Here is a 22,931-nt window from a genome sequence, read left to right on the forward strand (position 1 = left end):
TTTTCATAAAACACATTAAAAATTTATTTTAAATATATTATAAAAGGAAGTCCATTCAACTTTAAAAACACTAGGCATTCTATCAATGATTCCCAATTTATGAAAGCTACTACATTAAAGTGCTACAAGTCCTTTACCACCCCCAGATATTAGGCTGTTGGTCCTAATATGCACAAAATAAATATACACCGATTCAAGAGGCACCATCCAGTTTTACAGATAAAATGCATGCAGTACAAGGAATAGACAAACTTGAACCTTATCACCGAGATCCTGGAGAATGCATTTTGAAACCAATTCCCTTCTCCACCCTAGAGGCTGAAGCTATTTGTTACTGTTATCATAAGGGCTAACTTTTTAGTCTGTTAGCTTTATCAGTTTTTATCTTGTTTTGTGGTCGAAGTTCATATTTTCTTGCTCACTAACCGGGATTAGGACTTTTTTCCCTAGAGGTACACTAGCAGATTAAGACCACATAGATCCCATGGCTTTATGTAAAACTCCCAAATCCCTCACATCTGCTGAAATCATTGAAGCCTTCTGGGTCATACAGAAGCATCAAGAAAGCTCAAATGCAGTGAATAAATGAACATACTTATCTAGTAGAGGCAGTGTCGAAAAACCCAGACATAGGCTTTTTATTAGTATTTCCATAACCTATCACTGCCTAGTTTCATACACAGATCTCCAAGTTAAAGTGTGACACTACAAAGGAGCAACCAGAGAAGGAGGTGAGTTTATTTCAGTTACATTCTAAATTTATAATGTGAATAAATCAATCTGACTGGTTAATAGGATTATGAAATTAACTGACAACTCTGTGTTGAATGCTGATGGAAATTTCAGATCTCAGCTTTCCCATTCTCTCCTCTCCACTTGAACCAGGTGAGGACTTGCAACTTGTTTTAAAATATGGGCTCAACGCTCACTAGGTCAGCAAATAAAGCACTGAAAGCTACATCTTGGAATCATCAGGTTGGAAAATTGCAGGACACAGATGTTCCTTGCTTAAGAGCAAGTAATAGGCCACCGGTAGATTGGGAGGGGTCCTGACTCCCAGTTCAGCTCCCCTTTTGCTATGTATCCTGTGAAAGAGCTTTTAACTCTACCGCCCCAAACTCTGACGTTAACGTAAAGCTACTCACCATTTTGGCAACAGCTGGCTACATATTTGTGATGTTCTTCATGCTAAATGAATGCTAAAATGGAAACCTAGATTGCTGCTTGTCAGATAAGGACTGACTTAGGCACCACCGGGCTCCTTTGATGCAAGTGGTTAGAAATAAGGCAGGCGAGTAGGAACAAGAACCACAGCAGCTGGGAGTGGACGTGGGATGCAAGGTACACCCGAGTCCCTTGTGCTAGCAGAGCCGGACTGTTTCAGACATAACTTTACCAGGGCTCTTTTGACTGAAAGCGTGACAGGCTGACTGCTAGAGGCTGGCTGTTCTCTCCAGCCGCCTCAAAACCATTCAAGTGTCCGTCTGTATCTTGAAAGACAATTTAAAATAAAAGCTTCTCCCTTTTTACCGAGCAGTTATGCAATTACCTGATATGGCTTTCAGGAGACCTCTCTCCTCTCCCCTCGGTGACGTAAGCCAGCACAGTGACTATAATGATCTTACAGTAGCTACGAGAGCACTGCGTTCTTGCAGTGCTGGTTGCCGGTGGTGCCTGTTTGACTTTCAGAACGTTGATATCTCAGTGCAGCAGGGAGGAGGAAAGTTTGCTGACTGGAACTCTCCAGGTAAAGGAAAGCAAAGCCCTGTGCATAGACTACTGTAAAACAAACCAGGAAGAAAGTTTAGCTGAGCAATTGCTTTCTTGCTACTTCTGTATTAGAGATTTGAACACACCCTTTAAAAGTTTCCCAGGGATGGAGGGCACTGACTTTCTGAAAGACATTTCTGCTGCAGATTTTATATCCCTTTGGGACTATTTGTGATTTCTGATTTGGATACTTAGAAAAGAAAATGCAGGATCTTGCATGCTGGTGAAATGCATGAGCCTTCACCATGAGGCGAAACATCCAACAGCCAACCAAGGCATCCTCTGGTCTAGCTTTAGTCGTTACAGCATACCAAGAGGCAGCTGCCGTCCTTTCCAAGTCCTCCTGTGAGGAGTGACAAACCCACCCAGAGGCATTAATATCAATTTAACAGAGGAAACCTAGGAGCTTCCGAATTACTGTTGTTCAAACAAATTCTGCACTTAAAGTCAGACATTTTAAAAAACACACACAAACACAAACACTGCACAAATCAGAATCAAGCTTTCTCTTACATCCTCATCTCCCAACCCCTTCCCCTCTTCTCTGTTGTCCAGCAAGGCACTAGGAAATGGTTCAAGTTTAAGCATTTGCTGTACATTTACATTTAAAAAGGCACATCTTTATTTTAATGATGCTGTATTCCCCCTTCAGTAAGGCTCACACATTCCTCTATTGTGATGTGGAAAAGAAAGTTAATTTCCCAGGCATGAAAAAAGACACCTTGCACACGTGAGAGCCCCAAACCTATTACTCTGCCTGCAGGCCTAAGAGATTAGCACCAGTGTAAATCAACAACAGCTTCAAGAACAAACCAAAGCAGTATTATGCGAAAGAACACACATCCAGGGATCCCCTCGGTTGTCTGGGATTCTGATACTTAAAAGGAGCAGAATTCATACAGCCACAGAGAGAGGAACGTTTAAATACATTTGGGGAAAAAAATATGAAAACATTTATTTTGCATTAGATGATCACTGGTATTTAATCTCCAGTCTTGACTTGCATGTGGATGTGAAGATTTGCTTATGTATTCATGCTTTAGCAATTTTGCTTACAAATAACCAAAAATAATTGGAATAATTAACCAGATTGCCCAGTAAAAGCTCAATTAAAGATGTAGATGATGAAATACAGCTTCTATTTTTCCATCAGTGGATGGTTGGCTATATTCACTCTTCTCATTAGTGAGCAAAGCCTCTAGGGTATTGAAAAATATAATTGATGTAAATAAACTAATAGCTCAAAGCCCAGCAAGCAAGTCAGAAGTGTACAGAATTTGTGAGGCACTTATCACACTCAGATCCCAAACCTTCAGAAAACAGAGCAGATCATCCATACCGAGAAGGAGCCAGTATGGCCACTCACACTAAAACTCCAGTTTCCGTGTACTGGTGGTTGGCTGTCAAACAGGAATTGCCTCAAAAAATTACCTAATCTTTTGGTGCAAGCTGCTAAGAGCTGTCCTTTCTCTCCAAATTAAGATCACTAAGTGGTAAAAGACCTGTTCATTGCGGCAGTTCTCTCTGAAGCAAGCATCCAGCAAGCCAAGCAGCTAGGACTCTTGTCACAAGGTGAGCCCAAGTACAAAGCAAGCCATGCATTTTAGAAACAGAAACTAATCCTCTCATTGGAAAAGAAAGACACACAAAGTTGCAAGCTGCAAGCAGAATGACCTACAGTCCATTTATATAATTTGCTGATTGTGACCCAATTATAAAAAACTAGCACTGTTCATGGACAAACAGCTTCTTGTTCCACAGGTATTAAAACATTCATAAAGACATCTAGTCAGGCCATCTAATGATCCACAGTCAGCACCACTAGACCAATGAGAGCATGAATAACTTAAGGAAAGCAACAGTCAGACACAAAGCACTGGAAGGTGGCTCTGTCTCCCAGAAACGAGAAGGAATCCTAATGACAGACATACTGTGGTTACTGAGAACGTATGATGCCAACTCTGGTTGATGCTGGTCTCACTTCCATAGAAGTAGTGCTGCGAAACTGTGACAAGGAAAGCCTAAAGCTTTTTTTTTTTTCCTTTCTTCACTCCCCAAACATCAGACACCAACACATTTGGCAAGCCTTGCCCCAGCTGTAATACGGTGCCTGTGTCTCCCTTGCTTTGTGGCTGCACATACCGCCTAAGTTGGCAGAAGAGGTCAGACACGGCCTCAGCTGCGAGGATGAGAGGTGGAAGGGATTTTGAACCTCACAGTCAATACATCAGACTTGAGAGCTCGAGAGGCAGATATTTGTGTCCTAGTTTGCTCCCAGTTGACAGACACAGCACTACACAGCCTCAAAGACACCTGAAACATGGCCAATGATCCTACAGTTTGCAAAAGCAACTTCTTCCTTGTGAAGCTCTTCAGAGGGAGCCAGCCTGCTTGTTTCCTGACACTAGGCAAAAAATCTCCTTGCCTTCACATGAGAGACATCCCAGAGCAGAGCGTCCCTGCTCCTCCGAGGAGGGGGAGGCTGTTAACTGCATTTATCGAGAGTCCCAGAAGGGTGCCCTGCTCCTACCCCGAGTGCTTCAGCCTTTCACTCCCAGAGCTGCCTGCACACTACCTTTTCACAACACTCTTGCACGGGCAGTTGGACCAACTGTGGTGCTGGGCAATTACCAGAAAAGGGCTAATTTTACTTATTCATACAGCACCTTTGCAAAAGGTTAACATCACTCACAGCTTTTACTAGAAAATGCCGCTGCCGACTTCAGTATAAGACTAAGCTGAACTAGTAAATCAAGTTTTTGCAACAACTTCACTAAAAAAAAAACCCACCCTGGTTTAAAAACACTTGCTTCAGGTAACACTTGAAACCAACGGTCCTCCAGCCATCCTTTAGTGTCAGTGCCTTTTTCCAGCTCCTGGGATGAGACATTCTGGTTCACTGTCTGGCAGATCCTGCAGCCAAATCAGAAGGGTAATACCTTGCACTGCTAATTGACTACACAAGGGACAAGGTACCAGCGGAATGGGCCCATCAGTCCCACATCTCCACTTCAGCAAACAGATTTCCAGTCACAGTAAGCTGTACAGCACTGTGGATGTTGGGAGAAGAGGAGAGATTAATAGCACGCTCCCACAGGTCTGGAACACTACTGACCACAGGACGCATGACTGCAACGAACTACAGACTGATGAACAAATGGATAAAGACCAATGGCTAATCTCAGCCCTGACTTATTTTTCCTGAATTAATCTGCTCACACTGGCTGTGAATTAAGTTAGCCTTCAAACCTCTAAAGAAAAAAATGGAAGTTGCCTTCATGTAGATTTAACTCTGAGAAACTGTCTGTGCTAAAACTGAATAAAAGGCAAATTTGGAACATGATATCCAAAGGCTCTTAGCAAAAATCTTCACCTGTAAGAACTATGCTTACTTAAAACCCCTCTGCTAATCTTTCACCTTGAAGATTCAACAGCGAATGACAAACTGACTGCAAAGTGAATGGACCAGAAACCCAGATTCCTCATCGTTAATAACTACAGCGATATTCCCAACACTTGGCTGCACTTCCACTAGAGCTCATTCCTTTATCAGAGCTATGATTTGGAAAGTAATAATACTCAACCTGTTTGAAATATATTTTGGTTTAGGGGAAAAAAATATTAATTCCGTTTTACATTTTGATGGCCTTTTTTTTTATTGAGGCTTAAATCTTGTGTTCAAGATTTTACTTATATGGACTCCGGAAGATAAAGCATCTATATGGGAATGCTTCAGCAGGTGGTATAGCAGCTACAAAAAGTCCTGGAGGGTCTCTGATAACAAAATCATTTAACACCAGACCCAGATGGGAAAGAAAACAAAACAACAAAGCAAAAAAACCCAAAAGCAGTTTGAATCACATTCAGACTCCTCTAAAAACAGAGTTGCTGTTTAGTCTCAGCACAGAAGTGGCTCTGGCAAAGCCTTTAAAATTCCACCATCCCCAGAAGAGAAGGATGCAGCATCTTTGCAATAAAGACTGGCCTGCTAGTTACCCTTCTCCTGAGATTCTCCCTTTTACCTTCATTAACTATTTAAAAAAAAGTATTCTTAAAAAAATTTTTTGTAACCCTCCCCAGTAAAAACTATAATTGTAAAATATATTTTTTTTTCTCAGTCTTTTAAAGATCAAGATTTCTGTTAAATTTTTCCAAGACGGTTGAGTTTGTATGTTCAAATATCCACTGCTGTGTTGGAGATGAAGGATTGCAGCTATTCATAAAGATCTTACGGTCACTCTCACTGCAGTCCATACAGCTGCTGCTTACTGGATGGTAAAGGGTCTTGTCCTGGAGAAGAGAAATTTGATATGAGACTGCTAAGCAGGGAAGCAAAGCTGTTTTAAAACCAACAGAAAGACATCTTAAAACCCAAGGCAAGCTATTTTGTCATTTGGATGTATCCGAAGAAGTTGTTCCGCAATTAAGGGGTGGCAAGCGTCAGGGTACATTCCCACCCCTTGCAACGGTATCCAGCCCACTCCTCACAGCTGCACCAGGAAGCTCGAAAGCTCTGTCTGAAGCCGTGTTCTCCAGCCTACAGGCTCACACCCTGCTGCAGGCACTGTGGCACTGCCATGCAGGCTGCAAGGACTACGATAGAGCATCTAGCCAAGAACTTACTTACCTGTTGCCCACAAAAGCATTGCTTAGTAGGAGGATGGATAAATCCTTACCTACTTTTGCCATGATCTCTATCTTCTAGTATTCAGAACAAACCAATAAACACAGCACACCCCTTGCAAAACCTGTTTGCAGGGAGTGTTGCATCACCTCGGGGCCAGCTGTGGGCAGGACAGTGTCCACAGCAAGGACAGCGTCCTGCTTAGCAAGCGCTGGCGAAGCAGTCCTCACCATTTCTAACCAGTGGAACAGGGGAATCACCTCTTTCTAATCAAGGGTAATTGATAGCAGACAACAGATTGTCTGCAGATTCTCTTACTACAGCTACATGAAGAGAATAGAATACATGAGTGGTGACATTTTGAGGAGACTGAAGCGCCTATAGGCAGTTTGACACCTTAAATAAGAATATGCGCACGTTCAGATGTGCTTACACACATGCACACACACTCACTTTTCGGTATCTCCAGAGCTGGTTCCCCTTCATCCCATGACAGTCATAGAGGGTCACAGGGCTGCTGTGGGAAATGGCATCAAAACAAAATTTCTTGGTATGCTGAGGATCCCCTGGACGGATGTCTTCTCTCCAGCTGAACGTGAATACCTGCCAGGACAAACAGGACCCTGAGGATGGCTGGTACTGGGCGCCGTGCTTCCACCAGCAGAATGATATCCCCTTCTTTGCCCACAGGGTGGGGTGGCTTCAGGGAAAGGACAACATCTTCTAGAGACAAACTGCTTCCACCTCTGGTGACAGGGACTGCTGACTAGGGGAGCCTGTAACAGCTACCCCGCAGACTGCCACACAGCATGCAAAACGAGACCGTGCTGCTGCCAACAGCCATGCCAGTTAGCTTGGGTACTAATCGCAGCCTTGAACGTCTCTGCAATGCAGACATACATCACGGATTAAGTGAGCAGCTGACCAATTACAGCACTTCTCAGCCAGCAAAAAAGGCAGGGAGCTACAGGAGCTCCGAGTTACCACTGGCAGTAAACACCTGAGTCCGCACAGGCAGCCTGCAGTCACCTTGAGAAGAGCCTGCCCCACACCTTCTGGGACAAGAGACGGGGAGCCCTCAGCTCCCCACTCCACTCCACAGGAGTGTCGGAAGGGCAAACACGAGGGCAATGCTTCCTGGTGCTCTCTTCTACTGACCCTGCAACGACCTCTCAGCACTTTCGGGTGAAATGAAAAGAGAAGAGAAGGGTTTGAGCTCTAACAACCAGGCGCAGCCTATGCCTGGCAGTGCTGCGGTCGTGATGAGCGCTGCTGGATGCCAGCACATGGGGCTTGGAGACCCCTGAGCTGCAGGGCTGAACCACGGGCAACGGGCTGGTGGAGGTACCACCACATAGGAGCTCTGCCCCTTGCCCTGCCCTTTGGCTTGAGGCAGTAGAGTGGTTCAGCTGCATCTTCAGTCTGATGATCGCAGCTTGCCTTAGGACATGTTTTAAGCATTGCAGGACTAAACCCCACAAAAGATAAACTTGTTTAAAGGCAGACACTGGTGTCAAGCTTTTGCTTTCTGCTTTGACAAGAACAGCGTCTCTGGCAAGGATGCAAGTGTCCTCTGTGACCAGCACTAGCCAATGTGGTTCTGCAAGGCTACTAGCCAGCACACCTCCCTCTCAGTCCCTGAGGATAAGGGCTGTTCTCTGGGCTCCTTTTGGAGACAGGTGGAGGTATGATCCTCTCTTCAGAGACACTTCACATAGCAGTAAGAAAGACCAGTAATGAGCAGGGTGCTACTACTTGAGGCAGTGTGGCCAAAAACTCGCACCCAGAAACTGCTTTGTTCCTTTCTCTCTTTTAAACCTCCCTTGTGAGGGAAATGACCGCATTTAGGCTCATTGCTACACAGAAGTTCAAAATACATTCTCCTCCTAAACATAAGCCAACGCTAATTGTTCAAGACCCTCCTGACATGACAGAGGCTTAGTTTTGGACTGTGCCTGAGAAAATTTGTTTGGTTTCTAGTTTTCATGCATCAAAATTGATAGGCAACAACCTTCTGTCTTCTACTACTGAAGCTGTTCCCCTGAAGAGTTATGCATGGCTCTGTAATAGAGGCATTGTTTTCTTGATCTTTTCTCAGCTCAGCTGCTACAGTTTAGACAAACTAATATTTCCCTCCTTTCTGTTTCAATAAAGCTGTCGTTTCTGGCACCTTATATGTTGAGAGGGTGAATCTATAGCCTGGCCGGTTTCATCTCCCTCCAACAATGGTTGGGTGTTTATAATGCATTTGCCTCCTGTCAGAAGGATGATAGTAAGCAGTTATTGAACGCTCCTGCAGGTTCATTAATATGCATGATGCTCCTCTATCACTTCTTTCAGCACAACCTTTGAAGTTAATATTCACTTTGTTACATATTACAGCTGCCTTGTTACTGGTTTATTATTTTGGCATATTGTTTTCTTGTGCTTTCTTTTGCTTGTTCTGAGAACTTCAAAGCGGAGGTAAAAGCCCTGCACAAAGTCTGCCAGGCTCCAGACCCTTCCACAAGCACAAGCCACGTCCTGCTACAAGCCTGTCAAGTATAATTAGCACATGAGCCTTGGGGTGCACAGCACCCTCTAAGAGTTCTGCAACGGTTTTCCCTCTCAAACATTTATTCTTATAACTTCTCCCTCCCCAAATGTATTTAGGGGCTGATAATTTATCAGAAGGACTGTTACCTGCACGTTGTTCCATGCTGCCTCTCCTCTGTCCTTCACACAGTTTTCCAGCCTCAGTGGGGATCCCAGGGCTCCATGCTTAGTATCTACACACAGGCCAGTTCCTACATTGCGTATCTGAAACAGTAAATCAGTCACTGACTCTCCTACTCTTATCAAGTGACAGAAAAGAAAGCTTAAATTTCCTCAAATAGTGGCAGTATTTGTATGAAGACACCCTCACGTAACTATACATCTGAGTTGGCAGGTAACAGCTAGGAGAAAGCACTGGAATTCAAAATGTGACCCACCTCCAGGGCACAGCAAAACCCATCAGCTACAGGACCGCAGAGCCCACCATGTTGTGGTGTGTAACAATTCATGACTTCACTCCTAGGTGACTCTTCTCCCAGAACACAGCCAACTTTCAAAAATAGGGATGGCTTTCCTGGCTTTCAGATGGGAAAGCTAAGGAGCAGAGTAGCTCAGCACAGTTATGTAGGCTTTTGGAAATACAAGATTTCTACTACTGCTTAGCTGCCACCTCTCCCTAGTCCTCCTTGTTGGCATGTTCTGTCTTCTACTAAATAGACAATGTGCAGAACAAGCCAAGTCTCTATTCTCTGTGTAGCTGGGCACTAACAGAAACGGTTGCATAACTGCCGCCTTTGATCAGGCCAACACGACGGTAGAGGAGTTCTGGTCTTTGAAACATACCAAGCAGGATCTTTAAACACTTGCCACCTTACTCACAGCAAGCTGGTACTGGAGCACACAGGTAAGGCAACTTTAACAAACCAAACTGCAGCCTGTTTGCCCACTGCAGATTTCAAAGCACAAACTTGCCTCTCCCCAAGCAGCTGCTGGAGGCTCCACTGGTGGGTAAAACTTGGGCAAGTCCCATGCGACCTCGTTCATGAACCACTTGAAGCTTTTACAGTTGAGGTTGTTGCGAAGTTCCTTCTGAGCTGCGACGTCTCCTGCAGAGAGATGCCGGTACTCTGGTCTACGCTGGTATATGTACTCTGCATATTCGTCCATCCACACCTCAGCCACCCGCTTCAGGTTCTTTGTGGGTAACAGCCATGTATGAAAATGAGAGGAAAAAACACCTGAGAACGCTCTGCATGGACTACTGACATTAGCATTCAGAACAGCTCTCATGTTTTTGCTCAGAAAGGATTTTCATTCACATCCACTCTTTCTCTCCAGCTTCAGGACAAAGATTATTTTTATTATTCTCTAGTTCCAAGGGACTTTTAGAAAGATATTTTCAGTTGAGGTCAAAACAGAATCCTGGCACTTGGCCATTATATCTAGTTCCTTGTAGCTAAGAAAAACAACATTAATCAAAAAAGTTGGGGATTTTTTTCCTTTTTTTTCTGTAAAGAAGCTGGTTGGAAAATGATGCTGGTAAATACCACTGGACATTAAAAGGTCCCTGACAAAAAGCTGCTTTCTTAAATCCTTCTTATTGCATCTTTTATATCCATCTAGGAATGGGATTTGCAGTACTCCCTTCTGGAAAGTTCACAATATTCATTCTTACTACTATTTTTCCATTTTCTTGGGTAAAAAGCTGTTTAAGAGAAATTCTGAGGTATTGCAGGAATATGGAACTTTCAGGTAATGAACTTTCAGAATAGAATCATTTTACTTCCTGACAGCAGTATGTGTCACATATCACTAAAGCTTAATCCACTGTGCAATTCCAAGATAGCAATGAACACCACCCTCTTGAGATAGCCACCCAACTGCTTGTCACAGCACACTCAAGAGACTGTTGGACCTTGGACTGTTCTCTGGGAACATCAGATAGATTCCTGGTGTCACACAGCAGCGTGCCACGTGCAGTCGTGACTTCAGTGACCCAGCAGCACTGCCCACTTTGCATGATGGTGGTCAGTCCAGCAGTGGTCATTTACTACCCAAAAAATTAGGGCGTTAACAATAAGCAGTGTGCTGGCCCTGCCCCAAGTGCAGCCTACAGGCAAGAGCAGGTGACTGAGGTGACTCAAAGTGACTGTATGATCTTAACAGCCTTTCCTTCACCTGTCCACTATCTCCTTCCAGCACTGTGGGAGTATGCAAGAACCAAATACTGAATCAAAAGAAATACAGCTCCTTCCTGAAGAGATGGCACAGACAGGAGAGCACTCTGTCCGTCTGACAGGTCATTGCTGGGCTCAGTAATAAACCCGAATCTATAACTAGGGTGATGCTATTAAACTGGGAAACGTTTTAACAGCGTGCAAGCCAGAAGACTGCAGAACAGCAGGGTATCCTTTTGTGTTTGTTACTTTTGCAGCCTCCCTGCTCCTGTGATGTTTTTCTCCCACCAGAGGGCAATACAATCCCTTCTCATCTGGAAATCGACTGGAGAAACCCAGCGCACGGTAGGCAAAAGCTCTTTCCTCTTTGGGCTACACTAGATTAAGAAATAAGATGGCATAGAACATTCCATTGTAGAAAATTACAGCTTGCCCATTCAGTGTCCGTGATGCTTGAAGTTGAGAGGTCTTTCAATCACCAAAACACAATCACCGTGCTGAAGCCTGCTGCTCTTGGAGAGCACAAGCCATAAAACGACTTAAGTATTATACAAATCAAGCCATATCTTGTTTTTATTGGTGATTCCGTAGCCAGCGCCTGATCGCAAAGTCCCTTCCCAACACCTAGCAACGGCTGCTGTCTGGAGATGGCAGCTGGCTGCGACGAGGCTGCAGCTCCCCTAGCTCTCTGCCCTTCATGCTACGCATTTCACCGCTGCAAAACTGCTCAATTTCATCACTGCCTAAGTACAGTTTATGGACTACAAAACCTACATTTGCCTCCCATTGTGGCATGAGAGGAGACAACAGCATGGTCACATTGCAGTCAGAAATCTGTCACGGGGAATGCCATTGCCACTTACTCTTGCTAGGCTTACTCCTGTAGGAACTTTGTATGGAACGTATTTTCTGTAGATATGACCAACTCTAGAGCAAGGGATGTCCTCCATGCGACCCCCACACATCCATACCTACGGAACAGCAGAGATACAGTTTCACTCATGGTTATACAAAGAAAAAACGAAGAAAAAAAAGAAAGACTTTCAAGTCATGAAAAAGCTTAACCCAGATTTTTTACTTCAAAGTACGCTCTCTCCCAAAGTACCCTCCCCTCCCTGCCTTAGACTCAAATCCTATAACTACCTGCTTGCAGCCATGCAGCAAGCCGTGATTTAGCACAACTGCTATCAAGCCTAATGGCTAAACAGTTCAATTTTGCATTCTTTAGAGAAAAGAACTGAAAAAAAGCATCCAAGCACCCAGAGAACAGCACACACCGCACTTCACATTGATATATGTTATTACAGCAACAGTAATCACAACAGTTAAACTGGACTGCCATGTAAGACCTGGGTGTAGGTTGTGTAATGTTGCTTAGAAGGGAGGTCACCTCTGTAGTACGGGTTGTGTTATGCAAAACACTCCATGGAATTTATTAGCTTGTTCAAGTGCCAGAAACCAGAAGAAACTGCTACTTTTTCCCATGGTTATCACCGCTCTCATATGGTTTCATTGCTGACATGCACTCACTGCTTTTGCAGCTTTAGAATTAAGTGGAAATCCCTGCCTGGTGAAAACAAATAGCTTTAAAGAAACCCTCAGAAAGTTGCTGGAACACACTGCTACTTGAAGACAACTACCTTGGTGCACGGTTAATGTCTAGATTAGGCCAGAAGTGTCTTTCCCTACCTGGGAAGATTTCACTTTGTGCCAACACTCTGCAACAACTTTCTTTTATTCCTTATTTATAGCACAGATGCAATTATTTCGTCCAAGTGAAACCAAAGGAGATGTTTTCTGAACCAGTCAATCTAATTCACTAGGTTTAAGAAATATATTAATATGTGCTTCCCAGAGTTATCTAATCAATACTTCAAGAAAAAGCATCCTTCAGTATGCAACACAAATGACTTCCTGAATTCTTAAAGCACGACACAAGCAAATGTCTTGCCCTTCATTTTGTCTCCAGATCTTATGTTAATGCCCCGAAGGCAGCAGTTATTTAAGAAAGTCCGCTGGTGCTGCAGGCTGATGCAGTGTTCTTGATCCCTCCGTTCACTGTGGCTAATTTGAGCGACTGCAGTTCACTGTACAATGAGCTTAGTCAACAGCTTCGCACATAGCAGGCAATTCCATTAATATTCTACAGTGACAATATTAAATACTTAGCTTGGAAGAGAAATATTTGGCCAAGGCTGCTGCATAATTATTAGCTCTGACACTAAAGTCCTCTGGAGTTTCAGCTCTGTCTACTGGCCCTAATAATTACAGTCATTTGCTGACTGCGTATAACTTAATGGAGGTTGGTTGCTCTCAGTTAGAGGAATATTTTTCACAGGCAACTTTTAAAGTTCAAGCTACTTAATTATGTATCGTTATGGTGGGAAAGACAAGAAGAAAGTTGACAAACACTCCTTCGACAGAATTTCATTCCTTTTGTCCCTGCTGTGCCTTGAGAGGCTGGTACCTCTCAAGAGATGAAGATGAAAAAAAACTTATCACCCAGCTTCTGTGAAGTTTCTAGTGGAATTAGAAATGCTTCTTACCCTGTAGCTGCTGTGCTTTTTGCTGCAGAGGCCCACAGTGTGATTTCTCTGCTAGGCAATTAACAGGTAGGCTGAGAAAACAGGAATTTGGGGATGTTTTGTGTTCCTATAACTGAAATGGTTTGTGCAAGGCTGTAAGAGCTGCAACAGATCTGGGAACTATAAAAAAACCTGCAGGAACAGCTGAGAAAGCCTGGAGCTCGGTCGCACAGGCACACATACTCCTCAACAACCCATATTCTTACCCGGAGCACCGCACCCTGCATGAAGGAAGCCCTATTGGTTCACAAGCAGCTGCATTTTAGCGTAACACAAGCCTGAATGTGATAACCAGCTTGTTATCGTTGCTGCCTGCCCACAGGGTGCCTCACCTGCCCCTGATCTCAGAGGAAAGGCTTTCAGTCAGGCCACCCTGCATCCACATCTCTGAAAAGACGAGGTCCCTAAGTAACGGGAGAGACAGACCCCTGCAGTCAACGTGCAGCTGGAGAGGGGAGCACTGTCCTTGCACTGCGGATCTTGTGAAGCAATAATACAGGCAGCACGTACCTACTGAGTGGTACACCGGAGGCAGGGGGTATGGGCAGCTAGACAGAACCGATAATATGTTGATACATTGGGTCAAGAGCTCCAAGCCGGGACAAGACTCCAGGCACAGAAGATAACACTGCATAAACACGTGTAATGATGTAAGAAAAGCCACCTGAGTTACTGAACAAGTAAAATCTAAGATCAGTTTTACATGGTTTTTTCCTAATTGTGCTTTAAAATATTTACTCCCAAATGATGCTGCAATTAATTACCAGTGCTGCATGGAGGCAACGGAAAGCTCCCCAATTCCTGCTAGCATTGCTCAGTGACCCTTTCAAGGTACTTTGCCAACTCAGTGCCTTTTTAACATTGTCTCATGCTGCAAGTGACAGCATGGCACTTGCAGTACAAATCTAATTTTAAAAGCATGCTTTCCATTCATTCATTGCTGCTTTGATTTATTTTATTAGTGAGCTGCTTTGTGTGGTGACAGAACTCATTACAACCTCCATAAAGACAATTACCAGTCCTTATCTATAAAACTGGAAGAAGAGGGAAAGCACGTGACACGCATTGGTAAAACACAGCTAACAAAAGCATTTGACAGCTAGAGTTAAAGGTCAGGGGAATCACATCCAAGGGTCTGTCAAGGAATAACTGCAAGTGAAGCAAACCCAAAATAGCTCCATGCAAGCCGAGAGAACGCTTCCGCTCCGTTAGCGATACTTGGTTGTTTTTAAACAAGGGTACAGTTCACAGGCACGACACACCAGAACTTAGGCTGCTGAAAACACAGCGCCGTCAAACAGCTGAACAGCGCTGTCCTGTGGGGCAGCACCTCGTGCCTTCACAGCCACACTGACCGTCACTTACGGTGTTCTCCTTAGGCCGGTTTCTTCCCATTGTTGTTTTACAGAAGGGTGAGATGGTGCCTCATCTCCCTGGCTGACATGACAGTAAACACCAGAGCCTGAACTTGATGCACTTAATTTAAATCAGCCGTTTACAAGAACAGCATAAGGAAAAGAATTAAAGCTGGTCAGGCAGGCAGTACTTTATACAATGATGTAATCGGATCTCATTCGAAGAGAACAGGAAATTTCTCTTCCTCCTCAGGCATGATTTTAACCAATCTGAATTTTGAGCTAGGAATCTAGTAGCTGACAGATCTGCTAGAATTAAGAGAAAATCTGGCTACACTGAGGTCAACGGGCATACTGCAATAGATTTTTCTAAGGCCACAATCTCACCCTAATAATAAAACTATATACAAGAGAAGTAAAATAAAAACACCAGTGGTATTACTTCCATCTTCTCGGTAGCCTGGAGAGCTGTAACTCCATATTCATAAAGTGCCTCAAGAGCTTTTGACTCAGCTAGTATGCTATGAAAGCACAAGATAATACGCCACCTATTCTCTACATGGGAATGTTATGCTTATCCAATTCCCTTTCTGCTATTTCAGAAAACAATGTCACATAAAACAGCTGAACCTCTCCTCTCAAACACAGAATACAATACAGCAGTCGGTGTGTGAACAAAAATTATCTGGGTATACAAGGTTTATGGTTTCCAAAGACTGCACCATGATGAGCCAGCGCTTCCCAAGAGAGGGAAAAAACACACAAAAAGAAAAGAGTCAAGCCTTGAGAAGAAAGCTGCTTCTGCCAGCCACAACTGAAATACAGACCATGGGATGGACCACTGGAGAGAAGCTGGCTGATTGTCTGGGCACACATTGAAAGGTGGGAAGAAAAGAACACAGTGGATAAGTCAAGGGGGTTCTCTGCATAACAAGGTAGGTGATAGGATGAAAGCAAGGGCAACCAATAATTCAGGAAAATTGTAATCCTCTGTACTGTAAGCATCAGCTGCTGTTGCAGCTGGGACTTACTGCTCTAGAACAGATTAAGGTAGCTCAAAAGGCACAGGGATCTATGTTTGCACAATGCCTTCTCTCACACAACATATACCACCATGGTCTCTCTTTACAGTCTGGAGCATGTTAAAGTAACGACAGCACTTTCCAATAATCACATTTCGGAGAGTGGAGGGGTCCACCTTCTGCTGCTGCTTGGGGGGAGGCTGCTCTGGAACCTGAACCAAGCGCACAGGGTGAACAGAGGCAAAAAAATACAAGCCAATGGCCTGAAACTGATCTCTGCATCACCAGCAAAGGAGAAAGAAGCCATCCTATACTGTAGCTGACAGCCTTAGAATTAAGCAGTATGTGCTGGGTTAAAAAACCCCCAAACCCAAAAACCACACGCACAAAAAAGGTAGCAGAATGCTCAGCCTGTTTCAGTGTGGGCAAACGTGAGCTGCTGGAAAGTGGTGGTAGAGTATGTGCCTGGAATAAACAGTGGAGTCTCACAATCAGCACTAACTTCAGCAATACTACTAGAAATGTTGTCAGACGCGATCCCTTGGCAGCTGCACCCTAACTATGCACCTGCCAGGAGGCCTGTGGCAACGTGTTGATCAGAAACGTGCTGCTGACACGGGGCAAAAGAGATGCATCTATTTGATATGCAAACAGAAGCTACGGAGCACTTGGATTTGCTGGAAAACAGGCAACATGTTTTATGCTATGGAAATCAGGAGAAGCAATCCATGTTGATGCCTTGGGATAACAACCTGCAAAAAGGGAACGATCTACGGTCACCAGAGTAAGTGCGGTGGATGCTACCAGTGTTGAAGCAAGGAGTGAAGACCACAAGTACTGCCCATCCCTTCTGCCCATCCCTCTTTCAGGGCAACTGTTGGTAAGGCTTGTTTGTACCAAGCCTTTTGAATGTTATGAAGGCTTTACAATCTCTAAATTACAAGACAAATGTTTCTAAGACTGAAATGATTATCACCTAGCAAGGGACACTCTGGATTCTCATTCTTTGCTCTTGAAGTACAATGGACAATTACAGGATTGAGAACCACACCACTCAAGATCTGAGGTACAAAGTACATCTATATTTATGCCTATACAAGTCAGACACATCACTTTTTCTTCTGTTTCCCCACACCCCAAAAAATCAGAGACTATATATTTATGGAAGAGAGGCGTGAAGCAGTTTAGTGAAGATTATATAAGCCAAACAGAAGAGAAGCCATAAAAATACTGGAAAAAGAGGCAACACGATCACAAAGAAAACTGAGCATAGATAAGTGCTGTACAAAGTAGCATTTACAGAAAGGAACAGTTTAAATGCTTCATGCATACCACTCCCAATTAAAATACATTAATTTCAAAGAAAATAAAGTGGCTACGTAGGCAGCAGAGTTCAGGTATGTGTTAAGTACTCAGGAACATTGAGAAAACCGGAGCTATTAAGGTGTGTTTAGAAGAGACACTGTCACTTTGGGTAAAGTATTCAATTTTGTTCACATCATTGCAGAAAGAAAAAAAGGCCAGGAAAAACTGTGAGAGAGGAGAGGTATGGAAGCAACCCTCAAAAAGCAAAAAAAAAACCAAACCCAAACCTCAACGAAGTTCACTGAACAGAGAAACTATGGCTGTGGGGTTAGGGGGCGGCAGAACAGAAAGGTAAGAAGTGCTACACAGAAATAGATGTGCATGCTTGTTTACCCTTTCTCCAAACTACAAGGATGTACTTAAAGGTCAGCATCTGGTAATCCACCGAGACGGAGAACGGTTCTTAACACCACACAGGTCTGCAGAGCAGTCTGCCTGGAGCGTTCTGCGAGGAGGGTCATGAAAAAACGTGGCTCATTTGAGCAAGTGTTAATGCCTGCAACTAAAATTCAGGACTGCAATCTTCCTGTTGCATCTGAGGATGACCTGAAATAGGAAGTCCCTTGACCTGCAGAAGTACTGGGTTACAGGCCCTGAGCTATTCTGGATATACACAGATCAAGAGAAGGAAGAAGCATGCGTTTTCTGCTTGAATGTGAAACAAATACAGCAGTTCCTTCATTTTTAATCTAGAAATTTCTGTTTTAAGTGACTGGGAAGACCCAGAAAACTGCAAGCCAGCAGTCAGGGTTTGAAAGTTTGTTTCTAATTTGAAGTTCACCTACATATTTTGTCCCTCCAGCAGGCTGTTTTCTAGTGATGTTTGGTGTACACATTCCACACAAGGAGCAAGGCTTCTATTAATAGAGTTTGATCCATTCTCCAGCTAAATGTTTTCTGAGATGCTGAACACTGACGGTATCTGCTGGCTTGCCTTCAGCCTGAAAGTTTCTTCTCAGAAGGAAGCGGAGCCAGCTGATGACAGAAATATGTATGATCTCAAAACGGAAAGGCAAGAGGCTCCTAAATAAACTTGTTTATTTCCAGTCTCTCAGCAACAGAGCCCTGGATTTTAAAATAAAGGCAAAACCCCCCTGTAAAGCACAATCCATACATGGCCAAAAAAGAATACGCTTAAGGGTAAAAAAAAATAAAATATCTACTCCTGGGGAGGCTCACAAAGGCCAGATCTGATGCAATGGATCAAAGACCAGCAGTACAAAAGAGTACCTGCACCCACAACTCCCAGGCACAGGAACGGATTCTTTGTTAAAGCCAGGCTGTAAACTTGGCACACTTAGAATCTGAATTCCCATTAGATAATAAATAATGTGAAAGCAGGTACCCCGAGCTTTAAATTATTTGACAGTGCCCCTTTAACTACAAAATCCCAGTCTGCTTCTAAAGGTAAAAACGTAGCTCTAAGCTCGCCAGGAAATGTCATAGCTTCATAAATTCTATGAACAAACCTTCTATTCTTGCAATTCCAGCAGAATTATTAAATCTATCAGCCATAGATGAATGTATCAATTTATCTTAATTTCTGAAAATACACTGAGCCTCTTTCAGTTAAAACTTCATTTTTCAGTTGCACAATGAAAGAAAAAAGGGGGTCTTTGCAGAGATTAATTAAAGCAAATTTATCCCTCCATAAATTACCATCTCTGGACTGAACTAAAACACAGCGTGTTTCAGAGAGGATAAGCAAACAGATGAATGAAGTAGTCTTATTTCCTGCAGATCAAGCAGTGTGACTGTCTGCTGTGGCATAAGAGACAAAGGGCTTGCCCAGCCACTGTCATCACTCTTGGAAACCAGCATTTTCAAAAAGGGCCAAGGAAAAGAGGCTGAATACTGCCACTGCCCCTCCTGCAGAGAATGACAGCATTAGACAATTTCATTATGTGCAACACAAAGAATAAATGGCTCTAACTGTAATGACGTCTCCAAAGAGGGTGCCCCCCGCCCCTGCCTTCCTGCTACGATTACAGGGGACAAGGGACCTCCAATGTGACTTTATTACTTAGAGGTTTTTTTGTGAGCAAACAACAGAAGAAAATACATTGTTCTGAAAACAATGTCTTTTCTTCCATTGTTCGCCGTACAGTAGTACGGAGTGTGTATGTATGGTAATATGGCTTGTTGAATATAGTTCGATGTGCCTTTGAATTGCATAGAGGAACTGAGATTTAGAAATCTGTTTTGTAAGAGATCAGCCACGGCTTGTTTGTCAGGGGAGATGAAGAATTTTAGCTGCTGAAGCTGAAGTGTGCACTCCATTCGCATCACTACCATCTTCTAGTCCCGTGCTGAGGTCAATTAGCTTAGTTCAGTGGCACTCAGACACTTCTAAGATTATATATTCAACCTCTGAAAGAGACACAACATGGAGGCTCAGACAGATTTTAACGTAGAAATCTTTCCTCAGTTAGCTCCGGGCTACGGAAGGGATTCCCACCACTGAAGAGAAGACTAGCCACCCGCCTTCAGTGGGCTGGGACATTCCAGTGGGTTTCCTAGAACGGATTTCAGAGTGCCGTATTCCAAGATAACACAGGTACCAGTGGTCTTCAGGGCTCCCAGTGACCTGTTACTATTATTATGCATTTTTGGTCAGCTGGCTGGCTCTTATTTTGAAGCCCTCAACTGAAGGGCCTGGTCGATCAGTGAGTAACAGAATTGTCCCCGAGCCAGGCAGATAACGATCTGAAGTCACTGCCAGCAACAGTGTTGTTATTCCAATTGCTGAGGATTTCTTACTTATTAATTACCCTTTCTGAGGGTAATTAATAGTCTCTGTTCCTTGCAGCCAGGAGTCAGATGGATTGACTATAGACAGTAAGTTACTCTCATCTCTGGGAGCTCAAGCTTAGGACCCAGGTACTCAAATAGGCAAACACTGAGCTGCCTGAATCCTCCTTCCCTCAAGGAGGAAGGTCTTTCAGCATCTTACCAGAGCGTTTACTAAGAAGCCTAACAGTCAGAGAGAGCTCCACGTAAGCTGACTTACCCTCGCTGCGAAGAGTGCATGCATCTGGAGCTGTGACCACAGAACAGGGGACACCCCAGCTAATCATGCTCCAAAACTGACCCTCACAAATGACTGGTCACATCATCGCTGTTTCTTCTGTGTACTATCTTACTACTCCCAGCTCTTTCACCTTTAGTCACACGCAAAAGCAAGGACAAGATAGATCATTCACATTCTGCTCTTCGGAACAATTCTTACTTTTAAAAACAAAAGTAATTTCCAGAGAACGTAGCTCACCTTAAAGGATATTTCATACTGCTCTCCTCCCCATATCTCCAGACCTGCATCATACCCTCCCAGCTCCCAGAACCACTTTCTATCGACTGCAAACAGTCCTCCAGCCATTACAGGAGACCTTAAGGAAAAACCAGACTCCGTATTACAAACACATTCAAAGATACAGATCTCTAGCTAAACATTTAAAAAACAAAGCAAAATTTGACAAATATTCTTTTCACCACTCAGTGTTCCCAGTGCCTTCGCAGCCCTGCCGGAGCACCAGACAGTTGTTTTTGCATTATCTGCTAATTTCCCACTTGCAAATGAGGAGGACTAGACTAGGCTCCCTTCAGAACCTGCCAGTGCCTCTCCTCTGAACAGGCATAAAGAGTTCTCCATTGAGTGACAGGACATAACTTCTCCCAGCGGGACCCATACGCTGCACACGTGGTGCTCCATCTCAGTAGTACGATCAAGTAATTGAGCTTGACCTCAAAAAGTGTTTTGTAGGGTTTGGGTGTTGTTTTTTTTTTTGAACACTGCAGAAGTATAAAGGACAGCAGAACTGCCTCAATGTTGGCAAGCACAGCAACAGCAGAACATAACTTGATCACAGATTTACTTCTGCAATGCACTGCAATCAACAAAATTGCTGTAATTATTCTGCTAGGTTTTCTTCTTTCCCCACCTGGGAGTGACATATAAGCCGTCATTGGTTTGTTGGTTTTGGCAGAGCTTTAGCGATACTAAGTTAAGTTTGAAAGATCTCAGTAATAAATGACCACATTAAAAGTTACACATTACAGTTTTAAACGAAATGTTAACTACTGTGGAAATTAAGGTGGCAAAAAATAGCAATGAAAAGGAAAGTGTTCACAGCTACTACACAATGCATTTCTTTTAAACCAACAAAGCAAACAGCTGCCAAAAAGCAAGTAGCTTAACACCAGCTTCTGACTTTTACTACACTGAGGTGTAAACCGACCCTGTAACAGGGTGTTACTTTGTTAGCCAGCTCTTGGCACACTGCATTTCAGTAACTTACTCAAAGGGATCACTGGGGTCAAGTTTCTGTAACTCAGGAGGAATAGGGATCCTCTTGTAATACATCTCCCAGTCAAATGCACCTCGCATTGCGTCTCCAGCCTGAGTTTCATATCCAAAGTGGTCATGATCGATAACATCAATCATAGGGCAAACGATAGTCTTGCGGTTTCGAGCGATGCGATCTGAAGATTGGAGAAACATGTTAGAAAACCTGCACCAGTTGGTTCCTTCGACCATGAAATTACAGAAAAGAGCATCAAAATATGAAGCTGTCCAAGAATGACATAGGTTTCTTCCCATTTGTTCTTTTTTGGGCAGATGCTCCAATTTATATCCATTTATCTGGTATTTCTGCAATAATTGAGATACTCACTCGTGCTACAGTGACCAGCACCCAGAAGCAGAATAGAAAGACACAGCCACGCTACCATTGATCCCTAAACCGCCAGGCTTGAACCAAATAATCCTGTACTTGGTGAACAGCCCTCATTTTAACAAGCAACCAGGCTGTCAACCCTTTCTGCACCAACTCAAAGCCAGGGCAACAGCCCATCGTACCACCTCGCTTTAACCGCTATGCCAGATCTGGCAGGAAGGGATTCAGACTAATGGCATAACTAGTCTCAGCAGGCTCAAGAAATGCAAGTGTTATCTCCTCCCCTCAACATTTTCTTCCAACCAAATAATCCAACACCGGATTAATTCCTCCACAAACATCTGGAACTTCTTAAATACTTTATTACCGAGATGGTCTCTTGTTGGAAGTTAACTTTCAGAGCAGAGGTGACAAACGATGTTTCAGCTTCCAATACACATCCAACAGAAATCCTTTCTATGCTTTAAAACTAAAACATACTGTATGTGTTCGCATTTAAATGGCATTTGAGCTAATTCTGTCCTCCCTCCCTGCGGCTCATGAAGCTGCAAATTTTTTACGCTATCGCTAGATACAAACTGTACTGAAAGCAACAGTATTACCATCCAACAATCCTGCTGACAAATCTGACTAGTTTTTCTTAAATCTCTGGTTAAGTATTGTTACCCACAGTTTATTTGACAAAGTCATAATTCAGAAAGGGCTTTGACAGGTCACTTGCAATAGGTTGTAAAGAAGTTTGGTACTGGCCAGAGGCATACAGGTACCAGAAACAGAAGGCACTGTCATTTCAATTAGTCATCCTTGACAAGAACTGACATTGTA

General features: G+C 43.6%; 1 protein-coding gene across 1 annotated transcript in view; it reads right to left on the reverse strand.

The window, feature by feature from the left end:
* GALNT10 (polypeptide N-acetylgalactosaminyltransferase 10) overlaps positions 1–22,931 on the reverse strand; it is a 93,057-nt gene continuing 70,126 nt past the window's right edge. The window contains exons 6-12 of the mRNA XM_080398629.1: positions 21,729–21,912; positions 20,702–20,819; positions 11,970–12,077; positions 9,902–10,123; positions 9,077–9,193; positions 6,848–6,997; positions 1–6,060 (exon numbers count right to left, since the gene is read on the reverse strand). Of these exons, the coding sequence (XP_080254755.1) occupies positions 5,893–6,060; positions 6,848–6,997; positions 9,077–9,193; positions 9,902–10,123; positions 11,970–12,077; positions 20,702–20,819; positions 21,729–21,912 (1,067 nt within the window). The 3' untranslated portion in view covers positions 1–5,892. The remainder of the gene's footprint in view (positions 6,061–6,847; positions 6,998–9,076; positions 9,194–9,901; positions 10,124–11,969; positions 12,078–20,701; positions 20,820–21,728; positions 21,913–22,931) is intronic.

The sequence above is a fragment of the Falco punctatus genome (genome assembly GCF_963210335.1).
Source record: "Falco punctatus genome assembly, chromosome: 8".
NCBI lineage: Eukaryota > Metazoa > Chordata > Aves > Falconiformes > Falconidae > Falco > Falco punctatus.